The sequence below is a fragment of the Propithecus coquereli genome, unplaced genomic scaffold, assembly GCF_000956105.1.
Source record: "Propithecus coquereli isolate 6110/MARCELLA unplaced genomic scaffold, Pcoq_1.0 Scaffold265, whole genome shotgun sequence".
NCBI lineage: Eukaryota > Metazoa > Chordata > Mammalia > Primates > Indriidae > Propithecus > Propithecus coquereli.
The window spans coordinates 659,765-682,773 of record NW_012148230.1 but is presented as its reverse complement, the minus strand read 5'-3'; the positions used below and the strand labels follow the sequence as shown (position 1 = coordinate 682,773).

At 39.0% G+C, this 23,009-nt stretch overlaps 1 protein-coding gene across 1 annotated transcript in view; it reads left to right on the top strand.

Moving 5' to 3' along the window:
• EFNA5 (ephrin-A5) overlaps window positions 1-23,009 on the top strand; it is a 280,580-nt gene that overhangs the window by 251,272 nt on the left and 6,299 nt on the right. The window contains exons 3-4 of the mRNA XM_012647370.1: window positions 19,053-19,118; window positions 19,517-19,597. Of these exons, the coding sequence (XP_012502824.1) occupies window positions 19,053-19,118; window positions 19,517-19,597 (147 nt within the window). The remainder of the gene's footprint in view (window positions 1-19,052; window positions 19,119-19,516; window positions 19,598-23,009) is intronic.

The following is a 23,009-nucleotide window of genomic DNA, read 5'->3' as shown; positions in this document are numbered from 1 at the left end:
TGATGATGGTGGTGGTGGTGGTGGTGATTTTGGTGGTAGTAGTGTGCGCGTATGTGTGTGTGTTGTTTCACTGAGGGCAGTTTGTGGTGGTAGTGCTGGCCTTGGCTGAAGCCATACATGCATAAATACAGCATTACACTGTGTAGAAATAGGGGCTAGTAGCTACTTATGAGAAATAACAGTTCTATAACTTCATTAGTTTTTCAAATTAGTATCACAGACAGCTCCCACTTTTCACCCCTGTGCTTTCTGGAAATAGAATCATAAAGCAGAGAGTTGTAAAGTGCCTCCCATTTTCCTTCAGGAGTAATATCTTAATTGAGACTATGTCTCTGACCATCTATTTGAGAAAAATAAATCATAACTATGACCAACCCTATGTCAGAGGCAAAGATGCAGTAGCCATAACCTTTCACAGTTATTTAAAATAGTAAAATTATACTCTTTTCTGTAAAAGGGACATAAATGTGTTATACACTTTGATTTTACATGTACTCTAAAGAATATGTTCAGCAAATAAAAAGTTCAACTAAACCATTTCATAAATTTTAGCAGAACTAGCTATAATATAAATTCATTAAACATTTAATTCCTAATAATTTGGTTCTTAATATTTAAGAAGAGCTTTGGGGATGATTTCTTTACTCTACTTCTGTCCCAGGTAGTTTGAGTGAACACTTGTCTTTTGATACATGTCCTTGGGCTAGATTAGCCTGTTCAATATCCTTCTCCTGAGCAGGATGAACTTTGGTGAGCTACTTGGCCTCTCTGAAATGCTAAAGCCCGGGTTTCTGAAACCTGTAAAATGAGGAGACTAAACAAGATGGTCCCCAAGGTTCACAAACTTGAGTTTTATCATTCAGTGATTTAAGCTTTCAGGTTGATCTGAAGATGCAAAAGTGATTATTGTTTAATGATGATGATAAGAATCTCCTCAAGGTCCCCATCACTCTCTTGTGCGTTTCCAGGCTAGTCAGGGCTGCAGCTGCTGTTAAACATTGTTCCAAATAAAGGCCACCACGGAAAAACTCAGGCCCTTTCTTGGACCTGATGCTTGGTTGATACTGTGCCATCATCTGCCTTTACCCTTTGCAGGAATTCCTTGAAAACAATCACCAGGTTATTAGTAGAAGTTTTTTCAAAGTCATTGTAAAGTTATTTTGTTTTGTAAAAATACAATTTAGTACATGTTAATTGAATGTGAAGAAAACCCTCATTCTAACCTGAAAAATAATTCACTTATTCATATTTATAGCAGTTGTAAGATCCTGTTTACATTGTACAAAACTCATGTGCCTACTCAGTGATTGGATTTTTTATTTTACTTTTTCTACTTCAAACTTTGGATTTTTGTGGGCATTGATAGTAGGTCAGTGAGCGAACAGGAATTTTTCTTGAGATGATCTTGTCTGTCATTCATTTATTCTTTCCTTCCTTACTTCATTCATCAGATATTTACGGAGCGCATGCTGCTGGCCAGATGGTATTCCAGACTTTGTGAATGCAACAGGAAAAGAATAGGCCAAGGCGCTGCTTTAATAGAAGCTGCCCTCTAATGGGAGTGGGGGTGGAGAAGGGGATAAACAAGCAAATAAATAAATATGAAATATGTCACTCAGGTTGTAAATGCTATGATGAAAAAATAAGGCAAAGTAAGAGTACAGACTATTAAGGTGGGGGAATTTGCTATTTTTTACATGTTATATAAAAATGTATAATTATATGTAGTATATATAAAAATATGATGGTCGGGAAAGGCCTTTCTAATAGTTAACATTGGAGGAGAGACTTGAAAGAAGTGAGGAAGGAATCCATGTGTCTTGTCTGGCAAGACAACTTTCCAGGCAGAGGGAACAGAAACCCAGGCAGGGTCGGAGATCGCGTGCCTATAGGAGCTGCCAGGAGGCCCACGGGGCTGGAGCAGGTTGAACAGGGGGAGAATACTCTGGAAATATGTGCAGAGTATGTAAAATATATGTAAATGTGTGTGATGTAGTTGGGAGCGCGGGTCATCATAGACCATGGTGAGGATCTGGGATTTCAGTCTGAGTCAGATGGGAGCCACTGGGGAGTTTTCAACAGAGAAGTAACATGATCTGACTTGGTTTCTCTCAGGATCACTGTGAACTGTTGCCTGTTTGTCCAGAGTAGAGCAGAATCCTTTGTTTCTCTGGCTGGATGAGATCCCGTGGATTCAGTATGCTAAGGGATATAATTTTTGGAGAATAGATGGTGCAGAAAAATGTTACATGTGCTCTTAAAATGGGACATTCATTAATCCAATATCTACCAAAGGAGAAAAAACATAGAAAGATACAAAGTCACCTTGATGCACCTTATCATAAGCATATCTTTATTGAATTTAAGGCAAAAATTAGTGAATCTGCTGCATCTGTTATTTTTCTGAGGCATCAGGAAAGGCCCTTAACTCTGTCTATAATGTCACTAGGCAGGTGGGTTTGGGCTCAGTAGGCCTCTCCCCCAGACAGAGGCTTCTCGGTTGGGTTGGACAAGAGGAATTTCTGCTTTATGTGTTACTTTTGGTTCTTGTGGCACAATATTTCAGCTAGTTTGCTTTTCCTGGCTGGGGCTAAGTCACCCCAGGGCTAGGAGCGGGAAAGAGCTGCCCAAATCTCAAGAGATACACCATGAGATCAGAGACTGCAAGGCCGGGCTGGGAAATCTCTTCTTTTATAGGGTGTGTACTAAGGACACTGCCAATTTTCCCGGTTTTCTTTTTGGAACATTGGCCCACTGTATTTTGTTTCCAATTTCCTCCTACCATGGTGCGTATGGGTACTTAGGAGTACATCGGTTATAGTAATATCATATTAAAAGGCTTTTTCTTGACATGCACCTGAGTAGGAAATATGCGTAGGGCATGTCTCTGCAGGCCAAACCCCTACTCTTCCCTGCCGAAACCTACTGCAAATGCTTAAGATTACATAGTCATGTTCCACCAAGTTTTAACCTCTCCCCCAGACTTTTTTGGAAGGACTTTAAGAACTTCTGGGAAATTATGAAACAAATATTTGAAGTAGGGCAGTCATGAAGAAAAGTAAACTTTATACTGTAAACTGAGGTTATATAGTCTGGGCATCAGAAAGATTTGGAATCGAGTGTCCATTCTGCCATACGGTAGCTATGTATGACATCAGCTAACTACTTATCCTCTCTAAGCCTCAGTTTCCTCATCTCTGAAATGAGGATAATAATACCTGCCTCAAAGAACTGCACTGAGGATTAAATTGAATAAACCTGGCACAGTGCCTGGTGCATAGAAATAATAGATAAATGATAGCTATTGTACAAATATTATTAGTATTGTGCATCCTGAGATGAAGTTCCCTCCCACCAAGTTCCATGTCAATTAAGAAATAATTTCATGTTTCTAATTTGTATTTGGTCAAGTTAAATAGAGAAAAAGAAACATTATAAATAAATAATGTCCTAGAGTAATTAATGCCAAAAGAATCCTAAAATAAAAATATATGTCTTGTTATTAATTCCTTAAAACAATCATTTGTAACCATTCTGCGACAGATTTATTGACTATGGCATTGATTTAGAAATGTTAAACTAATGAGAACTTGCCATTAGTTGTGATAATGGTCTGTCATTTCTAGCTTGAACCATGTGTACTTATTTGGCCTCATTTCAGAATTATAAATTATTTCAAACTCATTTCATTTCTTGAAAATGTTCTCATGAGTTAGATTATATGAGTAGTATTCCTATAATCCATCATCTGAAGTAAACTGTATGATTCTGGACTATTTTAAGATTGAGACACTTCAAACATTTTTCAGAAATTACATAAAAGGGTTATAGGGTTTCTCAAGCCTCTAATTTTCCTTTTTATGCTCATGCTTGATTGTTGTTCCATATTACGGTTTATTTTCCCTTTAAAATAGCTCTACATGAAGAGAATATACTGCTAAATACTATTGCAAGGGAATGTTTACAGATGCAAATGACTTCTATTTAGGGAGCTCATGATTAAAATTTGAAAGAATGTGGCACTAGAAAGCATGTGAATAACCTTTGAAAAATCTCACAATAGAACTGAATATAGGATATTTATAATCTGGGATTAAAGCTATAAAGCTATGTGTGAATATGTATATTCAATATGCTGCAAAGGACTTTAGATTGAAACTTGTTAGTCTAATGTTACTTTTCTTTAATTGAGATAAATTAATTGTCAATGGAAAAATCTGAACTCTAAAATAATTCAATCAAAGAGGTTTATTCTGAGCCAAAGGTGTGTGTGACCAGGGCCTGGGACACAAGTTCTCAAGAGTTCTTGAGAAAATGCACCTGAGGTGGCCAAATTACAGTTTGGTTTTGTATATTCATGGGGATAGGAATTACAGGTAAAATCATAAATCAATAATATATGGAAGGTATACGTTGGTTTGTCCCCAAAAAGGTGGGACATCTCAAAGCAGGAGCTTGCAAGTCGTAGGTGGATTTTAGGGATTCTGTCGTTGACATTTAGCTGAAAGTGCTAAGCTTTGTCTAAAGACCTGGAGTCAGTGGAAAGGAATATTTGAGTTAAAACGGGTCTGCTAGGATGCTAGAGTTAAGATGAGGGGTCTTCTGTCTCTCATGTGATGCTCTACCAGAACCAGGTTGGAAAGGAAACCATATTATATCAGGTTAATAAAACCCAGTTAGCGAGATTTTATCATTTGTAGGCGTGACTCACCAGGCCCCTTAGAAAGGAATTTGGGCAAAAGAAAAAGGTCAGAGTTGAGTCCTCATAACTATTTTATTATTGTGAAACTGTAATGTGGAATGAACTAAAAGGCTAGTACAGTAAAAAGAACTAGTGTTACTTTTGCCTGCAACAGGTGAGCCAGGCATTTTCCACAAATCTACCTTTCTGATATCTTCAGACATCTAAGTTCTTTCACTGGGCCATTTCAATCTCTCATAGATGCTTTGAGGCTGAAAATATATTTCATTATTTTATTTTTTGTTGCTCACAGAGCAGGCTGCTAATAAAGTTAGAAAAAAACCTATGTTCCTTGGCAGACATAATTTTTTCTATCTATTTCTGCCCAGAGAAGATCTGCCCTTTGGTTTCTTGTTTTAAAGACTAACTTTCTGGCGTCATCAAAGAGATCACTCCAAGTTGTGTGTTTCATTTTGGTGGAAAACATGTCCTTAACTCTTCCGGGTGTAGTAAACACTCCTGCTTCCCTCCGGATGGTTCTGGAGACTGGCCTGGTTCAGGCCCTGGCTGTACTCGGGAGCTAATGAACATGTCATGTGCGTCTTGAGTTTCCCGTCTCTGGCACAGCTGTGGCACTTTCCCCCCTGCTGCGAGGCACAGCACGCTGGCCATTTGTTGGCAAGTTCATATTTCACACTGCAGGGAATTGAAATGATTGAACAGACAGAAGAAGAGTTTTATTTGCAGTAGCCTACGTATCCCCAGACTCTGATTTGGCATAAAACATCTGCTTCATGATCTGCTTCAAGGCCAGTTCCTTTCCTCCAACAAAGGTTACGACTTCAGGCAAGCTGTGCTTCCACTGGCAGGAGGAAATTTGCCCGAAGACTTGATTTAGTCAGAATCAAAGCATCCTGCCACAGAATTTTCTTTTTTCAATTATCTTCGAAGAGGCAGCCAGACTTTAAATGTATCAGTGTAATAAATGTAATGAAATAAGGCAGACATTCCTTTCCCCTGTTGCTATCAATGGGAGGGGCATATACAGTTGCGCCTCCACACCTGGAAGCCTGTGAAACTTACCTAGCTATCTGCCAGCACACATATCACATATCTTGGCAACAGCACATTGCAGGGATGGCCTTTAGATTTCTTTTGGCTCATCAGCATGATAAATAAATGCATGCATTGGTTATACCTGCAGTGTTTACATCTTTCAGATTATAAAAGCAAATTGGCATAATGCTGAAAGTAATTATTATATGACTATTTTTCATAGTGAAGGAGCATATCATGTAGCCTTTGTTTTGTGGTATGGTCCTAATTACGAACTATATTTACCCACATGACTTTGTTGTGCATAGTCATATTTTTTGTTCAAGACAGCCCTCGCTAGCCTTACAGACATATATACGAAATTAAATCTTGGCATTTTATTATGCTAGAGCAATTAGATGCCATCCTCATAATGAGAAACATGACATCTTCATCGCTCTCCTCTATATTTTCATGTTGTTTTAATGCAGACATTTACCAGAATGGAATACAGTCTTCCTCCTAAGACACACACACACACACACACACACACACACACACACACACACCCCCTAATTGAATATCTGCATATCTCCAAGGAGTCCTGTGGGTGAAACCATGTATTCATCTTCTTTAGTTCTTAGGCCACTTTGGTTTAAGAGTAAGAACTGTTGCTTTTATGAAGTGCCTTTTTCTATAAAGTCAAAACCTCACAGCAGTGCACAGAAAGCCGATGGTATAAAGGAGCTAAGTAGAGTCTTTAATAGAGAGAGCTGGGTTGTAAGTGTTTTTGTTCCTACAGAGCAGATAGATTTGGCTCCATCTGTTCCATATTCATAACAAAGGAGCACACTTACAGGAGGGCCAAGTTCCCCGGAGCCGCCTGGTAATGATCTTTTCACCCTGAATGAAAGCATCTGAACCCAGTGGCTTGGCCCTGCAAAAAGCAGCTAGCAGGATTGCCCTTCAGAATCCTGATTTCCTTGTAACTCAGGTTGACATAAATTTCCCCAATACATAGAGTGGGAAAAATTTACTGATGTCTCATCTTCCTGCAACACGTTGTTGTTGGGAAGTTTAAATCTGTGTGTTTTACCTTCCCCTCGTGCTACCACAGAAGATTTGTAATTAGATAGTACGAGGGAAGTTTGCACTTGAAGTATCTAAAGGTATCACAGGGGAGAGGCTGTTCTTCATACTTTTAAGTTGTTTCTATTCAGACTTTTTAATCTTTTTAAAACTGGGGTTAATGAATAGAAATATGAGTTACACCAAATAAAGAAAAACCCCTGTTGAGTTTTGTAATTAGCAAACTTCAAAGCCAATTTCAACTGAGACCTCTTAGATTAAAAAGATAAGTTGACCCAAGAGTTTTCTTCCACTAAGCAGAGGAAAAATAAAATGAATTTTTCCCCCAAATGCCAAGGAATACAATAAATCTTCCTATTTATATGACATGCAGAGTCAGCATAGAATCATAAATGATTCCTTAAAAATTAAATAGCACATTGGTATTAATATCAAGCCTAATAGATATAATGCTTATTTTTATATGTTAGCTTCACAAATTTCTTAAGAAATAGAAACATATGTTAAAGGATGGTTTTCCTTTTCTCCATTCTGCAGACTTTTCAACTACTAGAAGCTCCTAAAAAGTACAGCATGGATTTATTTATTATACTTCCTGTTAAAACTGTAATTCTAATTTGTCAACCTTTTATTATCCATCTGTGCATTATCTGCTTGCTAAACTAAGGTTTCTGGCAAATCAAATAGTAAACAAATCTCTCAAAAAGTTTGCAGCAGCAATAAAGTGGGCGAAGTTTTCATCTAGCTATCTGCAAGATTGCTCTGTGCGTTAGCAAGAGGAGATATAAGAGGTAATATTCACGGAGAGTGAAAAACATAGCAAATCAATCTGTGACGATCTCAAGTTTCTCGAACACCTTGGTACCTTTGGTTATTTTTTGTAATATATGGACCTGAATATTTCTGGCTCATTGAGTTTTCAGTCCATTCATTTATTCATTCCTGCAAAAATATTTTTTTGGTGCCTACTTTGTGCCAAGAACTAATGTTAGATTTTGGAAACACTGTAATGTATTAAAAAATTTTTCTGGAGCTTACAGCTAAATCAAGAAATAGACAATAAACCAGGAATCAAACAAATCTATAACTGCCAATTATACTGGGCCTGTAGGGAGCTGGATGCGGTAATGAGAAACACAGAGACAGCTTTTGATTAGGTGATCATGGAAGGCTTCTCCGAGGAAGCCTTGACCTGAAAGGAAGTGTCAGGATGAATTGAATTTTTGGTGCACAAAAGGGTGGTTTTTGCCCATTAAAAAAGATAATTCAGAGGGCTACTTTGGATTTAAAAATTGATATTTGACCTATTAAAATTAAAAATAAAAAAATTCTTCCTAAACAATTTCAAATTTAACCCATTTGATTTAGCTTATACATCTTATTCTATATAGAAGGCTAGGAAATGTAAATTTTTGGTTCCATTTACAAACTTGGTTAATTAAACTCCTGGAACCATTTTAAGTTGAACTTAAAGGTTTAATTATTCTCTATTTTTTTTAAATATTCCAATTATCTGACTGTAAAACCTCCCCAAGTACATAAGTAATTCTTACCACTGTAATAAATTAAACTTAAAAGTATGATGGGTCGGGTGCAATGGCTCACGCCTGTAATCCTAGCACTCTGGGAGGCCGAGGCGGGCGGATTGTTTGAGCTCAGGAGTTCGAAACCAGCCTGAGCAAGAGCGAGACCCTGCCTCTACTAAAAATAGAAATTAATCGGACAACTAAAAATATATAGAAAAAATTAGCTGGGCATGGTGGCGCATGCCTGTAGTCCCAGCTACTCTGGAGGCTGAGGCAGAAGGATCACTTGAGCCCATGAGTTTGAGGTTGCTGTGAGCTAGGCTGACGCCACGGCACTCACTCTAGCCCGGGCAAAAGAGTGAGACTCTGTCTCAAAAAAAAAAAAAGTATGATGAACCTTTAGGACTCTTAAAAGTTCTGAAACTGTAAGTAAACCTGAGATTTCACTTAGTCACAAGTCTAAATCAATTTTTCCATTATATATTTTAAATTAGAATTACATGTCTGACTGGTTACTTAAATTGGCCAAAGTTGTCCTACACTTGAAAAGTGAAGTTCCACATTCACAGATGCTTTTCTTATACACAAGAAATACTAGTTCTGTGGTTTTAATTCTATTAGAAATGCCTACACTTAGTTTTTAAACTTTGCTGTGGTTAAAGGATAGTTATATCCCTCAACGCAATTTGGGGATTTACGTTCTCATGCCATGTCTGAGGTGCTTTAACTTGCTGAGGCTTCTTGAGGATTTTGGCCAGGATGACTTCGCTCTCACCTGTGATCCTGGCCACCCAGCACCTCCCTTTATCATCACGCAAAGAAGACCGTGGTCGCCTTGGTTCTGGCCTTACCTTGCCTTTCTTCTCCTGTTCGCTGGGAGGGGCCTGCAACCTCTACCCAAACTATCATTTGGTTAGATTCTGCATCTGTTTGGTTCTAAAGATGCCCTCATTCCTTTCACTCACTTCTTATTTCTTGGGACCATATACTCTTACAGGTATTAAAATGCTGCCTGATTGAATTTTATATATCTCTGGCTTTGGCTGACTAATAGATCACAGTTTCCAAGATCATTCTACAAGAAGGAGCCAATAGTCTGGGGAGAGGAGCTTTCCAGGAAAAGGAATTTTTTTTCTCAATTTCTTTGATATTTACCACCATCCCTCTCTTCACTTTTCTTTCCTGTTCTAATCCTGACTTTTGGTTCATATTTGGGCAACAGATCACTTTGCAGCTAGACATATTTTTTTTTTATCTCTATATTAAGTCTTCAAATCTTTATTGAATACCTGTCATGAACACAGCAATAGACTCCCCAGAACCAAGAACCCAAGAACCCAGCATGGCTTCTGCCCTTGGGGAACTTTGCAACTGTTGTAGCAGAGATAAGATGTAATAGCCAGCTGTAAAACAAAAGAAAATGTGGTAAGTGCTATTTAGGAGATAGAAACAGAGCCCTGTAAGAACCCAGAAGAGGGTTATTGTGTTGGAGAAATGGGAACATATCTCAAGTGGCCAGAGGGAGCTGGGACTTTGAGAGTGGAAGGAAAGATCGTGTGAGAAAAGGCAGACTTTCCAGGAGGCTCTAGGAGGGACTAGCTATTAATGGGTACTGAAAGCGGGAAAAGAGTGGGAGAGATAAAGAAGGAAATGCAGGTTGGGGCCAGGTTATGGAAGACCCTGGCTGCTGTGCTGTGGGATAATGGATGCGTATGCACAGCCATTAACTTTCCTGGAAATGATCCTACTCAGAGACAATCAGAGTAAGCTAGAATTTAGTCCCTAAGATTGGCTTTTATTTTATTTACTCTGTCAACAGAAAACACTCATCAAGGAAAACATTTTTGGTATGAAAAAAAATGTACAATCTTGGTACCTAAATGACTCCCTTCTTGGTAAAATTTAGCCTTCTAAAGAGAGAACATTAATTTGTTCATGCCTCTAGGGTTCCATTAGGAGCCTGCAGCCCAAACAAATGGATATTTCTGCCTAGATACTCATATCGCTACCAGAAATAACAGCCACGGGGAAGACCATGGCCTACTGGTTAAGAAAAACAACCAAAGAAATCATTGATTTGCATGAATAGATATTTACCCAAATAGAAAAAGAATATTGAAGAGTGAAATAAGAGCCATTTATATATAGCAACAAAATATCCGCGGACAATATACACGGATACAGGGCAGTGTCCACATCCACCTAGGCTGGTTTTCTCTCATGCCATCCTTGTAGCGTGTCAGGTTATACAGCTGCAAAGGCAATGCCAACGACCAGCCTGGTTGCTTCTGTGCAGGATTTATATATCCTTGTCTTTGGTCTGCCATCCCTCTAATTTAATAGCATGCTCACACTCTTAAAATGGAATTGAAAAAAGAATTCGCAGAATCTTAGCATGAGACTCAAAAGGAACAGGGTCTTTCAATGCCCTTTCTAATTCTCTACACACTCACCCCAGCCTCGGTGCACACATTCACATAAACACCTTCATCACCACCACCGTCACCCTACACACACACTAACAAATGAAGCTATGGTAGAATCCAGTTTGTAAAATTTAGGCTAGAAAGGATCACACTTGTCCCCCTGGTTTTTCTTATGACTTAAAAATAGCTTTATCATCACCATCCATACCTGACCCCCTCCCCCTCCATATTTGTGCTCGGAACTAGAGACCAAAGAAGCCCCCTTGCTTAGGGAAATCCCTGTGCAGAGGGAGCAGTAAGCACAGAGCTGATGATATCAATCTGTAGAGTAGTGAAATAATATTCTAGATCTGCAGGGATCCATCACCTAAGTTTCTGAGTGCGCTATAAAATTTTACAGCCTTTCTAAGGGAGATCATACTTGAAATTTGTTTTGAGAAGGGGAGGCTCATGAGGAAACTGAGGTATAGGCAGGTTAAGCGAAACAGCTGGCTTAAAACCACAAAATAAGTCAGAACAGGTAAACCGGGGGAAAAGTTAGAGCTTCATTATGCATGCGCTCAAGCCACCAAACCATGTCCCTTCCAAGAACCCTTAGCAAGGAGGATAATGATGAAAGGAGTTATGAAAGCCTCAAAGAAATATTAACTTTTTTCTAAGGGCTTCTTTGAATTGTATTAACAGAAACAATGTCGTTATCAGACGGCACTAATGTAGCATGACAGTAAATTACTAATAGTAAATCATCAGGTTAATACAATACAAATGAGTAATGGGATTTGTGGCTTTCATTGCTTACCAGTTAACAGTCACCCTCATAGCGTATCGCAGACAGTGGCACAAGGAGCCTGTGGAGAAGGAATAATATAAATTTCTCTTGTGGGATTCCAGGAATTCTGCCTTTTGTCAGAGTTTTGTTTTTGTTGTCATTACCTTACTGTGGGGCTTCCAACTGAAGAAGAGTGAGTGGTTCTGCTCATCTGGTTTGTTGTTGTTTTGTTTTGTATTTTTGATCAGATAATGCCTATCTAATACAGCAGCAGGTTCATCAAAATAACCACACACAGGAAAGAAAGAACCGTCTGGCCTTAAAGCCTGATACAGTCACTGAAATAGTGCGGCCTCGTGCAAGGCCAGGTCTCAGAGAATAGTTACAACACAAGTTGATATAGGAAACTTATTTTTTTCTAACTCTTCAAAGATGTTTAAAAAGTGGTTTTAAAAAAGTAGTACAATATCTAATAAGAAACTTCACTATATTTCCTCATGTTTAGGGTTTTTTTTTTAACAATTAAAATGACATCTAAATATTACCTTGCTCTGTGTGCCTGTGTGCCCACGCACATCACTGAACAAGGAGGTAAAGTTGAGAGTCAGAATCTGAGATTTCTTTAAACTATCTTATATTATCCTTAGAAAGAATTAGTAATGCTTCTTCTAGGAGACATTTTAAAATTATTCTCCAAAATCCAGGTTATTTTTTGTTCATAGCTCAATGGATATCAAAGTATATGGGAAAAATCATATCCCTCTTCAGTAAGCAGTAGACACAGGTTTGTTGTCACTGAGCTTTTAAGAAAGCAAGTAAAAGTTTGCTCATACTTCAAATAAATGTGTACAAAAGCATGATAACACCCTGTTTATTCCTAGAAACCAGTGAAAAGAAATTTGTCCTCAGCGATTTATTTGAGGTTGCTAAGAAAAAGTGATTTATCTGCTGAGACTCACCTGCTGGATTTAAATAGTACTTAAGTTAGCAGTTGCAGTGAGAACTTTGCCTAAGGGGGTAGAGAGATTGCTGGGGGGAGCAATGGGTAGGATGGGTGGTACTTCCCATTTTCTCTTTTGTCTGTGCCTGCACAGCTGGAACTCATTTTACCTCCTTTGCCCTGAACTTTATTTGTTCCCGGTTACAGTTCCCTGGTGTTGAAACCAAGTTTTAACTTGTAGAGTATGTTTTTCTACCCCTCTTGTTATATTGTGGGAAACACATCCTTCTTCCTTTTCCAGTTTTTTAAAAGAAACATCCCCAGAGCCATATCAAAGTATCTCATATTTACGTGATATGTTTAATTTCTCCAAGGCCTCCACCTTTACTTAAGTAACCTCCTTTTCAGTTTTTACATCTGGGGCTTTGACCTTCACTTGACCATGATTTAAGTCTTGAAACTGGGCTGCAAGAAAAGAAATGTGTTAGCAAATTCAGCCAGTTCCTAAGGTTGCTCTGAGGATGTGTGAGCTTGGTGAACCTGGGGCCATGAGCTAGTCATTGAAACACGTGACTTTTAAATCTCAAAAGGTAGAAGAGTGAGATGTATTCCATCATAACCAGTGATTTTGGTCTTAATATGAAAAATAAGGATTGTGGTGATTTTAAAAAGGCAGATAGCCTGTTGTAAATTGTTGCTGGGGTATTATTCTTCCTAAGAAGAGGCCTAACTTTTAAGAATTTTCTGTGGGTCTGGTAACCATTTTCCAAGAAGTCCATATGGCTTCGGTTAATCTCTATTCTATTCCCACCACATCTTCTGTTCCCTCCCCCTCTACCAATATACACAAAATGGATTTTATTGATTCATTAAATTCTACGAAATATTTCCAGTAGTACCATGTATTTAAATGGACTTTATTTTTTCTACATTCATTGTGAAGGTAATATTAATACTTAATTTGCCTTCACCTGCCTAATTTGCATATATTCGTGTTGTATGTTGAACCACATGAAAAACCGACAGAGGAAAAAACGGCCCTGCTAACAACTAATTGCCTATCTTTTCTTTTAACTTGCACAAATTGAGAAATATTGCCTGTGGCAAACATAATGGAAAACTGCATTTTTAATGTTCCCACACACACTCATTTCTTTAAAAAGAAGAAAGCAGCTAAGTACTCTTAAAAATAAAATCTCCCAAAGTACCCAGATTGACACGGGACACAGAAAAGGAAAAGGATTTTGTCTTTCAGAATTAAGATTTGAGTCTGAATAAGGTTAGGCAAAACTGTTAAAGTTGACTAATGAGTATAGTATTGGTCCTGAAAATGTGATGGAAATATGGGAGTTTTACCCGTCTCCTGCTACACTTTTGGTTCTTCATGAAGAAGGTTTGTTACCTTGATTTTCAGGAATTTCTGAGTTGCCTGAAGTCTCATACTGTTTATATCTAACTTGATGGCCTGTGTGTAAAAAAGATGATTAACAGAAGTTTTTTGACAGTTTGAGAAGTTTTAACTTATTTTAAAATCTTTTCATTTCATGTGTTTTTAAATCTCACCTTTACATTCTATTTCTCCCATTTGAGGAAAGGCATTCTCTCTTACGATGTCAGTTCGCATTTTGTATCAAAACTCATTCAGGTTCACCCAGCAATTTAGAGCAAAAGTGAAACATCATGCTAATTGCAAGGAACGGTACAGGTTGGCCGCATTAGCAAAAACAAACTAAGTTGCATGGGAAGGAAAATGAAAAACAGTTTTTAAATGCTGGAGTGAGAACATTTAAATAGATACGTCTTGTCGTGTTTCTTCAAGGCAGTGTATAATTACCTCTCTTGAAGGCACGTTTGAAGTGGACTTGTCACGGTAGCTTCAAATGTAAACCAATAAGGGATCCGGTTGTTCAGGCCTGGCAGCAGAAAGACGTGAGCAGCTCTGTGGGAGTGAGGGTATGGCTGTCCATTAGCAGAGTGTGCTGCAGTGTCCTGGTCCTTCAGTCTGAGATTGGCCGTGGGAAGCCTTTGATTGCACGGATTTGTTTGTGTGCAGCATTGTATCAGTTAGCTCTTGATTAACAAATTACCCCAAAATGTTGTGGCTAAAACAACATTCATTATTTCACAGTTTCTGTGGATCGGTAATCCAGGTGCAATTTAGCTGGGTCCTTTGGGTCTGTCACAAGGCAACAGTCATCTCAAGGCTCAGCTGAGAAGGATTCACTTTCTAACTCGCCCACAGCCAGGCTCATTCCTTGTGGGTTGTTGAACTATGGCATCAGTTCCTTGCATGCTCTTGGCTGGAGGTTTCCCTGAGTTTCTTGCCTCATGGGCCTCTCCATTGGGAGTCTCACAATGTGGCTCCTTGCTTCATGAGCAAAAGAGAGAGTGTTAGCAGAAGGAAGTTGTAGTCTTTTGCAACATAATCACAGATATGACATGCCACCACTTTTGCTGAGTTCTACTCATAAGGATCAAGTTACTAGGTTCAGGCTACTCTGAGGGGAGGGGATTCCACAGAGACCTGCATACAGGAGGTGGCAGTCATTGGGAGCCGCATCAGAAGCTGCCTACCTCAAGCATGATACCAGCATTTGCTTGCTATGTCTGAATCAGTGACCTGTGGCGAATTGTGGTGTGACTATTACATATATTTGCAATGCTAAATACAGCTTTTAGAAGTACTAATTTGAGGGCACTGAATATGGTCCCCTTTATGTACCACATTGGCTAAAAAGTGCTAAGTCATGTTCACCTGAGCCCCAGGAGACCAAGGGAATGGCTGAAGTTAGGGCCCCGTCTGAGGTCATGGAACAGAGGGAAGATAAGGGCCCCTCCCGGCCTTATTAGCATGGTACTCAAAACCCAGGGAACCAGAGAGCCCTCGGCTTACATTTCATTATGTGTTGTAAGGTTTTGATTGGTACTTTGCAGCTCATTTGGGGGAAGGGACTTCTTGGATTGATTTATAAAGCTGCTATTAAGATAATGGAATGGGAGGTCGTACTTGTTTTAATGGTCCCTGTATCCCTGCTCCCAACTTCCTGACTCCAAATGTACATTTTCAGCAGTAAACGGAGAGTAAAGGGATGTGAACTTGGATTAGGTGACAACTGTTTAAGACATTTCTCATTTTAATTTGAAAAATTCTATTAGAAAACCCACGTATCTTTATAGGAAGAATTCGGGTCTAGGTTTTCCTCACTTGTATGCAGGTTAATACCTCTTTTTGGTTGCCAAGGTTTCAATTTGGGAATTTAGGGATGAAATGCCTTTTGTTCCAGTTGCTATTGGTTGGCTTCTGGGGGACCTGTGAAGCCCCTGATGAGAGTCCCTCTGACAAGCATGTCTGGGACACCCTCACACTCCCAGAGAAAGCTGACACTCCCTGCCCGGAGCCGTGCTGGCTCTTCATGTAAACCTCAGCGACCCTAAACCCTAGCTTATATTTATGTCCCGGCTGGAGTAAGCACAACACGAAAGCGGGAACAATGTGTTTTATACATCTCTGCATCCACCCCATCTAATAAAGAAGCTGGTGCCTAGTAGAAATTTTCAAAGTGTTTGAAATGATGGATGAAGCTGCAGTAAGGGGTTTTGATAATTATTCACTCTCAGCTTTTAATGTTGACTATTAATTTTCTAAGGAGAGGAGCACAAGGAGTTATAGAATTATATAATTTATGTGTGTATAAAAATGCATATATTAATTTTCTTTTAACTAAGGTAAAGATAATGTTGGTCATTATAAAGTGATGTGTCTCTAGAGTGATAGGGATTAATATTACCCACCTTGTGACAAAAGTCAGGCGTGTTCTAAGATTTTCCTCCCTCACTTCCGTCCTCAGCTGTATCGTTTGCTCAGAATGGATCCTCAGAGGGTGTTTTTTCTATGTTTACTTGTGGGAATTTTACACGTTTCAGTTCCTTGGTTGTTTTGTGGTTTTAATGCTCAGTCTTTTATTTACTTGTGACTAGTAAAGCACTTTTGTATTATCTTATATCTTCAAATATTACTAATAATTAATCGTGTATTTTTAAGTGATATAAAGGCATCCCCTACACTTGTCGGGCAAGAGTTGTGGGGTAAAGAAAGCTTGAACATAATATGGAGTGAAACCACGCTCTCACTTTTTTAAACATTGCATAAAAATGGAGTTTCTCTGGTATATGGAAAAGATGTTTATCTTTTGGGGTTCTAATTTTGTTTTTCAATGTGGTAAATAAGGAACCCAAAGTATACAGCCCTGCTCAGGCACCGCTCGGCTCAGGTTGGCTCTAAGGGTTCGGAGTTTACTCCCTGAGCTCAGGCTGGAGAGCGTAAGTCACCCCATTTAACATCATCTGTATCGTGTTCTCACGTATCACATTGTATGCTAATATTCTTCACAAATTTTTCTAAGGATTAGAGTATAATAGTCAAATAATATCACCAGCATCGATCACATTTTCTGGTGATACATGAAGAGGTTATGGGACAGGCTGATGGGGAAGAGAGGTTTTTATTTTATATTTTCTATCAGTATAAATGCATTTGAGAGTTTTAATTCACAGAAAAATGTAGCTTATGCGGTAGCTCAAGCTAACGTCCCTCCTTGAGAGCTGGTGAGAGAACTCTCCAGTTTTTTCCTGGATGGCTTAGCTTTTGCTGCTGTTCAGTTATTCCCATGTGCCCTACACTGATTTTTATGTCCTGGATTTATTTCTCCTAAATAAAAATCTGAAAACCTGAGCTAAACCCAAGAAGCTCCTCACTAAAACAATTAACCATTTGATTCTGCCTTGAGCCTGTTTATCTTGCAATGTCGTCTGCAAAGTCAGCTATTTGCGTGTGGCAAATCAAGTTCAGGAGGCTTGAAGTGAGTTCATCTCGGCTCAGAAATCCACAGAACAGCAATGTAAACATCCACGTCTCACTTTTTCACACCACCTCATGAATAAGACATACACTCCCTCAAGAACCCATGGATTTTCTAATGAATGGGAGTCACCTATGTGTACTATATTTGTGACATGCACATTTGCAGTTGGGGTCCACAGGAAGGACACCATTTCCTGGATCAAACCACAGAGTGCAAATATTGTGCCCTAAATAACACACTAGTTACTGTAAATGTCAGTAGAGAGAGTTTTTCCTACTTTGATTTAATGAAAGCCTACAGCAAAGCCAGCTGTTAGCACTTCTTAACTGCTTGTCAGAGCGACCAGGGGAGATGGGGAGGGCCAAAACCATTTTTTCTCTATACTTTTGTTTTAAAATTAAAAAAGTTTTCAACAGGTGTCGAATAGCAGCACTGGAGGTCCTTTACTGCTTGACATCATATAGGTGGTGAATTTATAAATTCTCCTCCAGAACAGTTACATGAGGAGATTCACATGAAATTAGTTTGGAGGTTTGCATCTTGAATCCTCCCACCTGCAAAATACGCGTTTTTGTTTTCTCCGCTCCCCATGAGGAATAATAAAAAAATAAAAATAAAAGAGAGAGAAGGCACACCAAATGCTGGCCCTCTTCTTTGTCACTTTGGGTATTACCAAGCTAATTGTGAGCCATGTGTGTTTTGATTGATGTCATCTGCTTTTCCCGAACAAAGAAACCACTTGAAGCAAACACATAGGGAGGAAAGTATGCAGCACTCATTTCTGTAATTTTTGTCATTTCTAGAACGCATTAGTAAACATATGTGGTTGTTAAGGATCTAACCACCCTTGGAAATCCCTTAGACATTATGCTGTGTGTACTGAGGGGAGATAATCTTCCAAAACGTAGGGAAAGTTTACAGTCATATTATCTTGAAGAGGAGAAGAAAGTTTCTTCCTCAAATGATTTATAACTTGAAACATGTTGTCATGTTTTGGTAAGCCGGCTGTATTAATTCCATCCTTCTCTGTGGCAAATTTTAAAGAAAAGAAATGTACCATTGCAACATAGTACTTTCTGAATAGCATATTGTACTTATAATAGCACGATGGAAGTAGCTGGGCTCCTCATATAGAATGCGGAGCCAAGTTCTGAGTAAAACCTCTGATTGAATTACCTGCAAAGCACTGACAGACAAGCTTCCAAGACAGACAAAGCTCTGCTTTGCCCAGCAGAAATAGGTCATGTTTAAGTCTGCCGTTGAACTATCCGTTATTGGTTTTCCGGCACTTTCACCTTGGGCCCCCGTTGGGCCCCTTTTCCTGTGGCAGAGGGGAGTGGCTCTGTGAAAGCAGGAGGGCTCCAGCATTATCCTCTTGATTTAGAGAAAATTGATAACAGATCATGTTAAATGGGAGAGCCTTTGAAATAAAAATCCCAAGTATTTTTTTCACAGATTACCCACATTCTTGCATGATTCTTTACTGTATTGGAAAGAGAAGATGGGGATATGAAAGTAGCCTTTCTATGGAAGAAAGGTTAGATCAATCTGAAAAGTATTGTGTGTTTTAACTTTTGGGAAGAATTAGAGAATGGTTCCTGGCGTTGAGGTCAGGAAGGAATTTATGGTAGACCATTTGTATGTGAAAATGAAGAGTAATCTGTTGTTGTTCTCTCTTTCTCTCTTTCTCTTTCTCTTTCTCCACCCACCCCCCATGCCCCCAGCTTCTGCAATCCCAGATAACGGAAGAAGGTCCTGTCTAAAGCTCAAAGTCTTTGTGAGACCAACAAGTAAGTTCAGTAGAATGAGCTTCAGAGGGTGGCTTCACTGCGCATGCTTTATCGTGTGGTCTGGTTCACGGCGGTAAAACTTTTTTTACTGTTAAATCTTGTGTGGTATCTTTTTTGTATATCAACATCCATGTTTTAGTTTTCATCATATTTTTTCTCATCATTCTCCATGATGCTTTTATTTAAGTACACAGCAGTTGCTAACTTGTTGTTTCTTAGACTGTTTGTACGTGCACAGCAAACGGGAACACTATTGGCATTTGAATACATGCCACTGATTGTAAAACAATCTCTACATAAATAAAAGGAAAAATAGAGAGAAAGAAAAAAAGAAAGAAGTGGGAGTTTAAGGGTGTCTTCACTAACATATTTGGCTGTTATCTCTATTTTTGTTATAGATAGCTGTATGAAAACTATAGGTGTTCATGATCGTGTTTTCGATGTTAACGACAAAGTAGAAAATTCATTAGAACCAGCAGGTTAGTATGCTTAGAGAATCTCTTTTAACAAGTGCATCTATTTCTCTGATGCTTCAGTACTTTTTTTCCTTTCTTCCTCTCTGCATGTTTGCATGTTATAGTCGTTCTGCTTTTGCTCATTGCTAGCGATGCTAATACGACTTCTGTTCTACCTCATTTCTCCAATATCTTTGTGTAATGCATGTGAGATAAAATACTTTTCTTTTTTGGACATGGGTTTGATCTAATACAGTATCCTAATATAGAAAAATCCATCAGAATGCTAAAATCTCACTGCCTTTTACCATATCCTCAGAGCATGCTGGTGAATCACTGTGAATATTAAAGGATCTGTTTTCCTGTAAGACAGAAAACATTTCTATTGTATATGTTTACAAAATTTTCTTCTTTATTATGTCCAAATCTATGGATTAAAGTAATAAGACTATTACACAAAATAGCAACTAATTCAACATATTTAGTTTTCTTTAGAAATTCACATGCATCATTGAACTGACCTGAGGAATTTCATTTTATTTCATTTCAATATTGTTTGTGCTGTTGTTGTCAATAGTAATCGGTCTGGAGAAATGTAATCATGTTGCCACCACAAATTTACACACCTGCTGCTCCCACAAATGTACCAGTAGCTTGTCGAGCCAAATGTGATCCTTGGTTACTGAGGCAAAGTAAATTTTGAGGATAAATAAATGTTTTCTACTATTGACTTCCACATACCCAAACTTTCCCACCACTGTGAAGAAAAATCAAACCCACTGAAGCATTTACTTTGTAGCATACTGTGGGTAATGTAAACCTGTAAACTCTCCATTTGGTTACAAGTTCAATCTGTCCCTGTAATGCAAATTGATTGGGAGGAGCAGTCGCGCTCTATCCCCTGCTCATGGAGGAGTGTGCCTCGGAGCCCCTGGGTGCTCTGCTTGCTGTGTAGTGTCCTTTTCTCTCTGCTCGAGATCTTCACTGGGTTCCTTACCTGTCTCCCATGACCATCTCCAAGTTTAAGGGAAATAAAAGCATTTTCTCTTCACAGAGAGGTTTGAGCCCCCTTCTGTAAATGGAGAATTTTTGTCTTTTTGTAGTAGGACTTTCTCGTTCTTATGGTCCTGCAAATTAAAGGGTTTTGAGGTCCACTTTATCCTCGGAGTATTGTTACCAGGACTACACAGTCAATGAGCCTTAGGGAAACACCCTGGGTAAATGCGGTGCCTCAGGACGTACAATAGCTTTCATGTTGTAACTGATAGGAAGAGTTAGTTTTTTTCCCCAAGCATTCTCGTTTTTCCAAGGCAGGCATCTCACCCAGAGCAGGGACAATGAGCTCTCAAAGGTCTTAGTGGCTCTCCAGGGATCAGGTAGCCACCTTAGAAAGTTGCAGGGAATGATGCAGAGACATTTTAATTGTGTCCTGGAAATCTGGAGACATTATTGTGGCTTTTCAAGGTGCCAGACTCCTCACAAGCTCGAGGACTTCGGACATCGAAGGGTCTGCAGGTCTAATGGAATCTCCCTTAAAGACCACAGAGTCCATACTTCCTTCTATGACTGAGGAGACTTGTTCATGGCACATAGCTAGTTAGATAGATCCAGGTTTAATATTTCAGATTTCTTGACCCTTGTTCCAACATTAGTATCAAAGTAGTATTCTCTTGCAACTACTAGAGGTATAGATGTTCGCAAAGGACTTAACTCTCTTGGCTTTGTTAGTAAATCACAAGTAGAATGGCCAGCAGAGGAAGGCATGTTATAAACAAAAATTACCCAGGATTATGAGTTTTTGATACACAATATGCAGAATGTAGACATATCTTTCCCATGATCTTTTTTCCCAGGTAAACTCCACTGCCTATCTAGAGAGTAAGAGGCTGTTTAGAAACAGATTGCATGTTTTTCTCTGGTAATGAAGAGGCACACTGTGCACTATTCTACCATTAGGAAAATTATCTTTGAATTCAACTGATGATAAAATGCAAGATATTAAGGTCATTTCATACAGGAACATATTTCACTGTCTTTGGGGAAACAAGCTCTTTTTCACTGAGCATTTAAAATTCACGATGGCCCAAAATCTACAGACATGTAGCTGATGGAAGTTTGCAAAAGATTGACAGAATGTAGTTAAGTGCGTGCGTGTGTGTGTGTGTGTGTGTGTGTGTGTGTGTGTGTGTGTGTGTTGAGGACTGGATCATAGGTGTACACACAGGAAAAGATTCTTGAGTCAGTCATAACTATATTTAAGGGCTTGCTGGTAAGCATCTTTACTAAAAAAGTAAGAGAAAGTCGAGCCACAACTCCTGGCAGTATGAATACAATAACAAATTTGAGTACCTACCTCACCTTATTCCTTAAACAATTCAGTCCGACTTGCAGCTTTTCACCACTGGGTTGAAGCACTGAGTGAAAGAATCCAGTTCTGGGTGCAGACCCAGACTTTATGAATCCAGCAAGCCTGAAGGGATTCTACTGCATGATCTCAGCAATGTGTACTAATTCACCTGCCTTTGGAATGTATTTGTCTTTTTTGTTTGCTTGCACACTCTGCCTGCCAGTTTCCTATCATCAGGGATGCAGGATGATCTCAGGGCAGACATATGCCACGTAACATGCTCCAAAATATCACTAGTGTTCTCTCAGTTAACCATTGAAACCCCCATCTTGTAGTCAGGAGGCAGGACTTGATTTGGCTTTTGAAGAGGAACATTTTCTCCTTCCAATCCATGTTCACCATTACAAGCGTTAGAAATTCTTTCATATTTGGTGTAATTTCCATTGAGATAGATTTTGCTTATGAATTCCTCCTTAGAATTCTGAAATTGCTCAGATTTACCCAAATGACAGCCAGTTTCTCATTTCACTCTTGGGGGCCATAGAATCTCCCAACATTGAGTCCCTGTTTTAATCAAAGGATGCTTTGTAGAATCCTGAATGAGAAACAGCATGCTGCAGGAAGAAGAGAAGAATTGTGATGCCCTGATGGGACAGATTCTCTCTTATGGGGGCAAGATGATATATATTTCTTGGTTGCCTATAGAAGGGTTAATTCCAAAGATTGTGATTAAAGTACTGAAAGGCACATTTAGCCTCATGCTGCATATAGATGAAAAACAAAAGCTTTTCTTTCAGTTATCCTGTGAGATTCATTCACTGTGTCTCGTGCTGAGTGGTCCTGGGGTAATGGACAGCCCTCCCTGAGCATACAGGGGACTAGGGGCAGTGAGGAGACCCCTTCATGCTCACACCGAGTACCTAAGTGCTACTGGAGTACCTTTTAGCAATACGCTTCTAAATTATACAAGGAGAAGGATTGTGTAATATGTTAGTAAAAATAAGGTGGAGAAGAACCCAATAGCTGATGTAATTTCAGGTGTATAAATATAACTGATGTTCCAAAATGAACTCTGGAATCCTCAGGGTT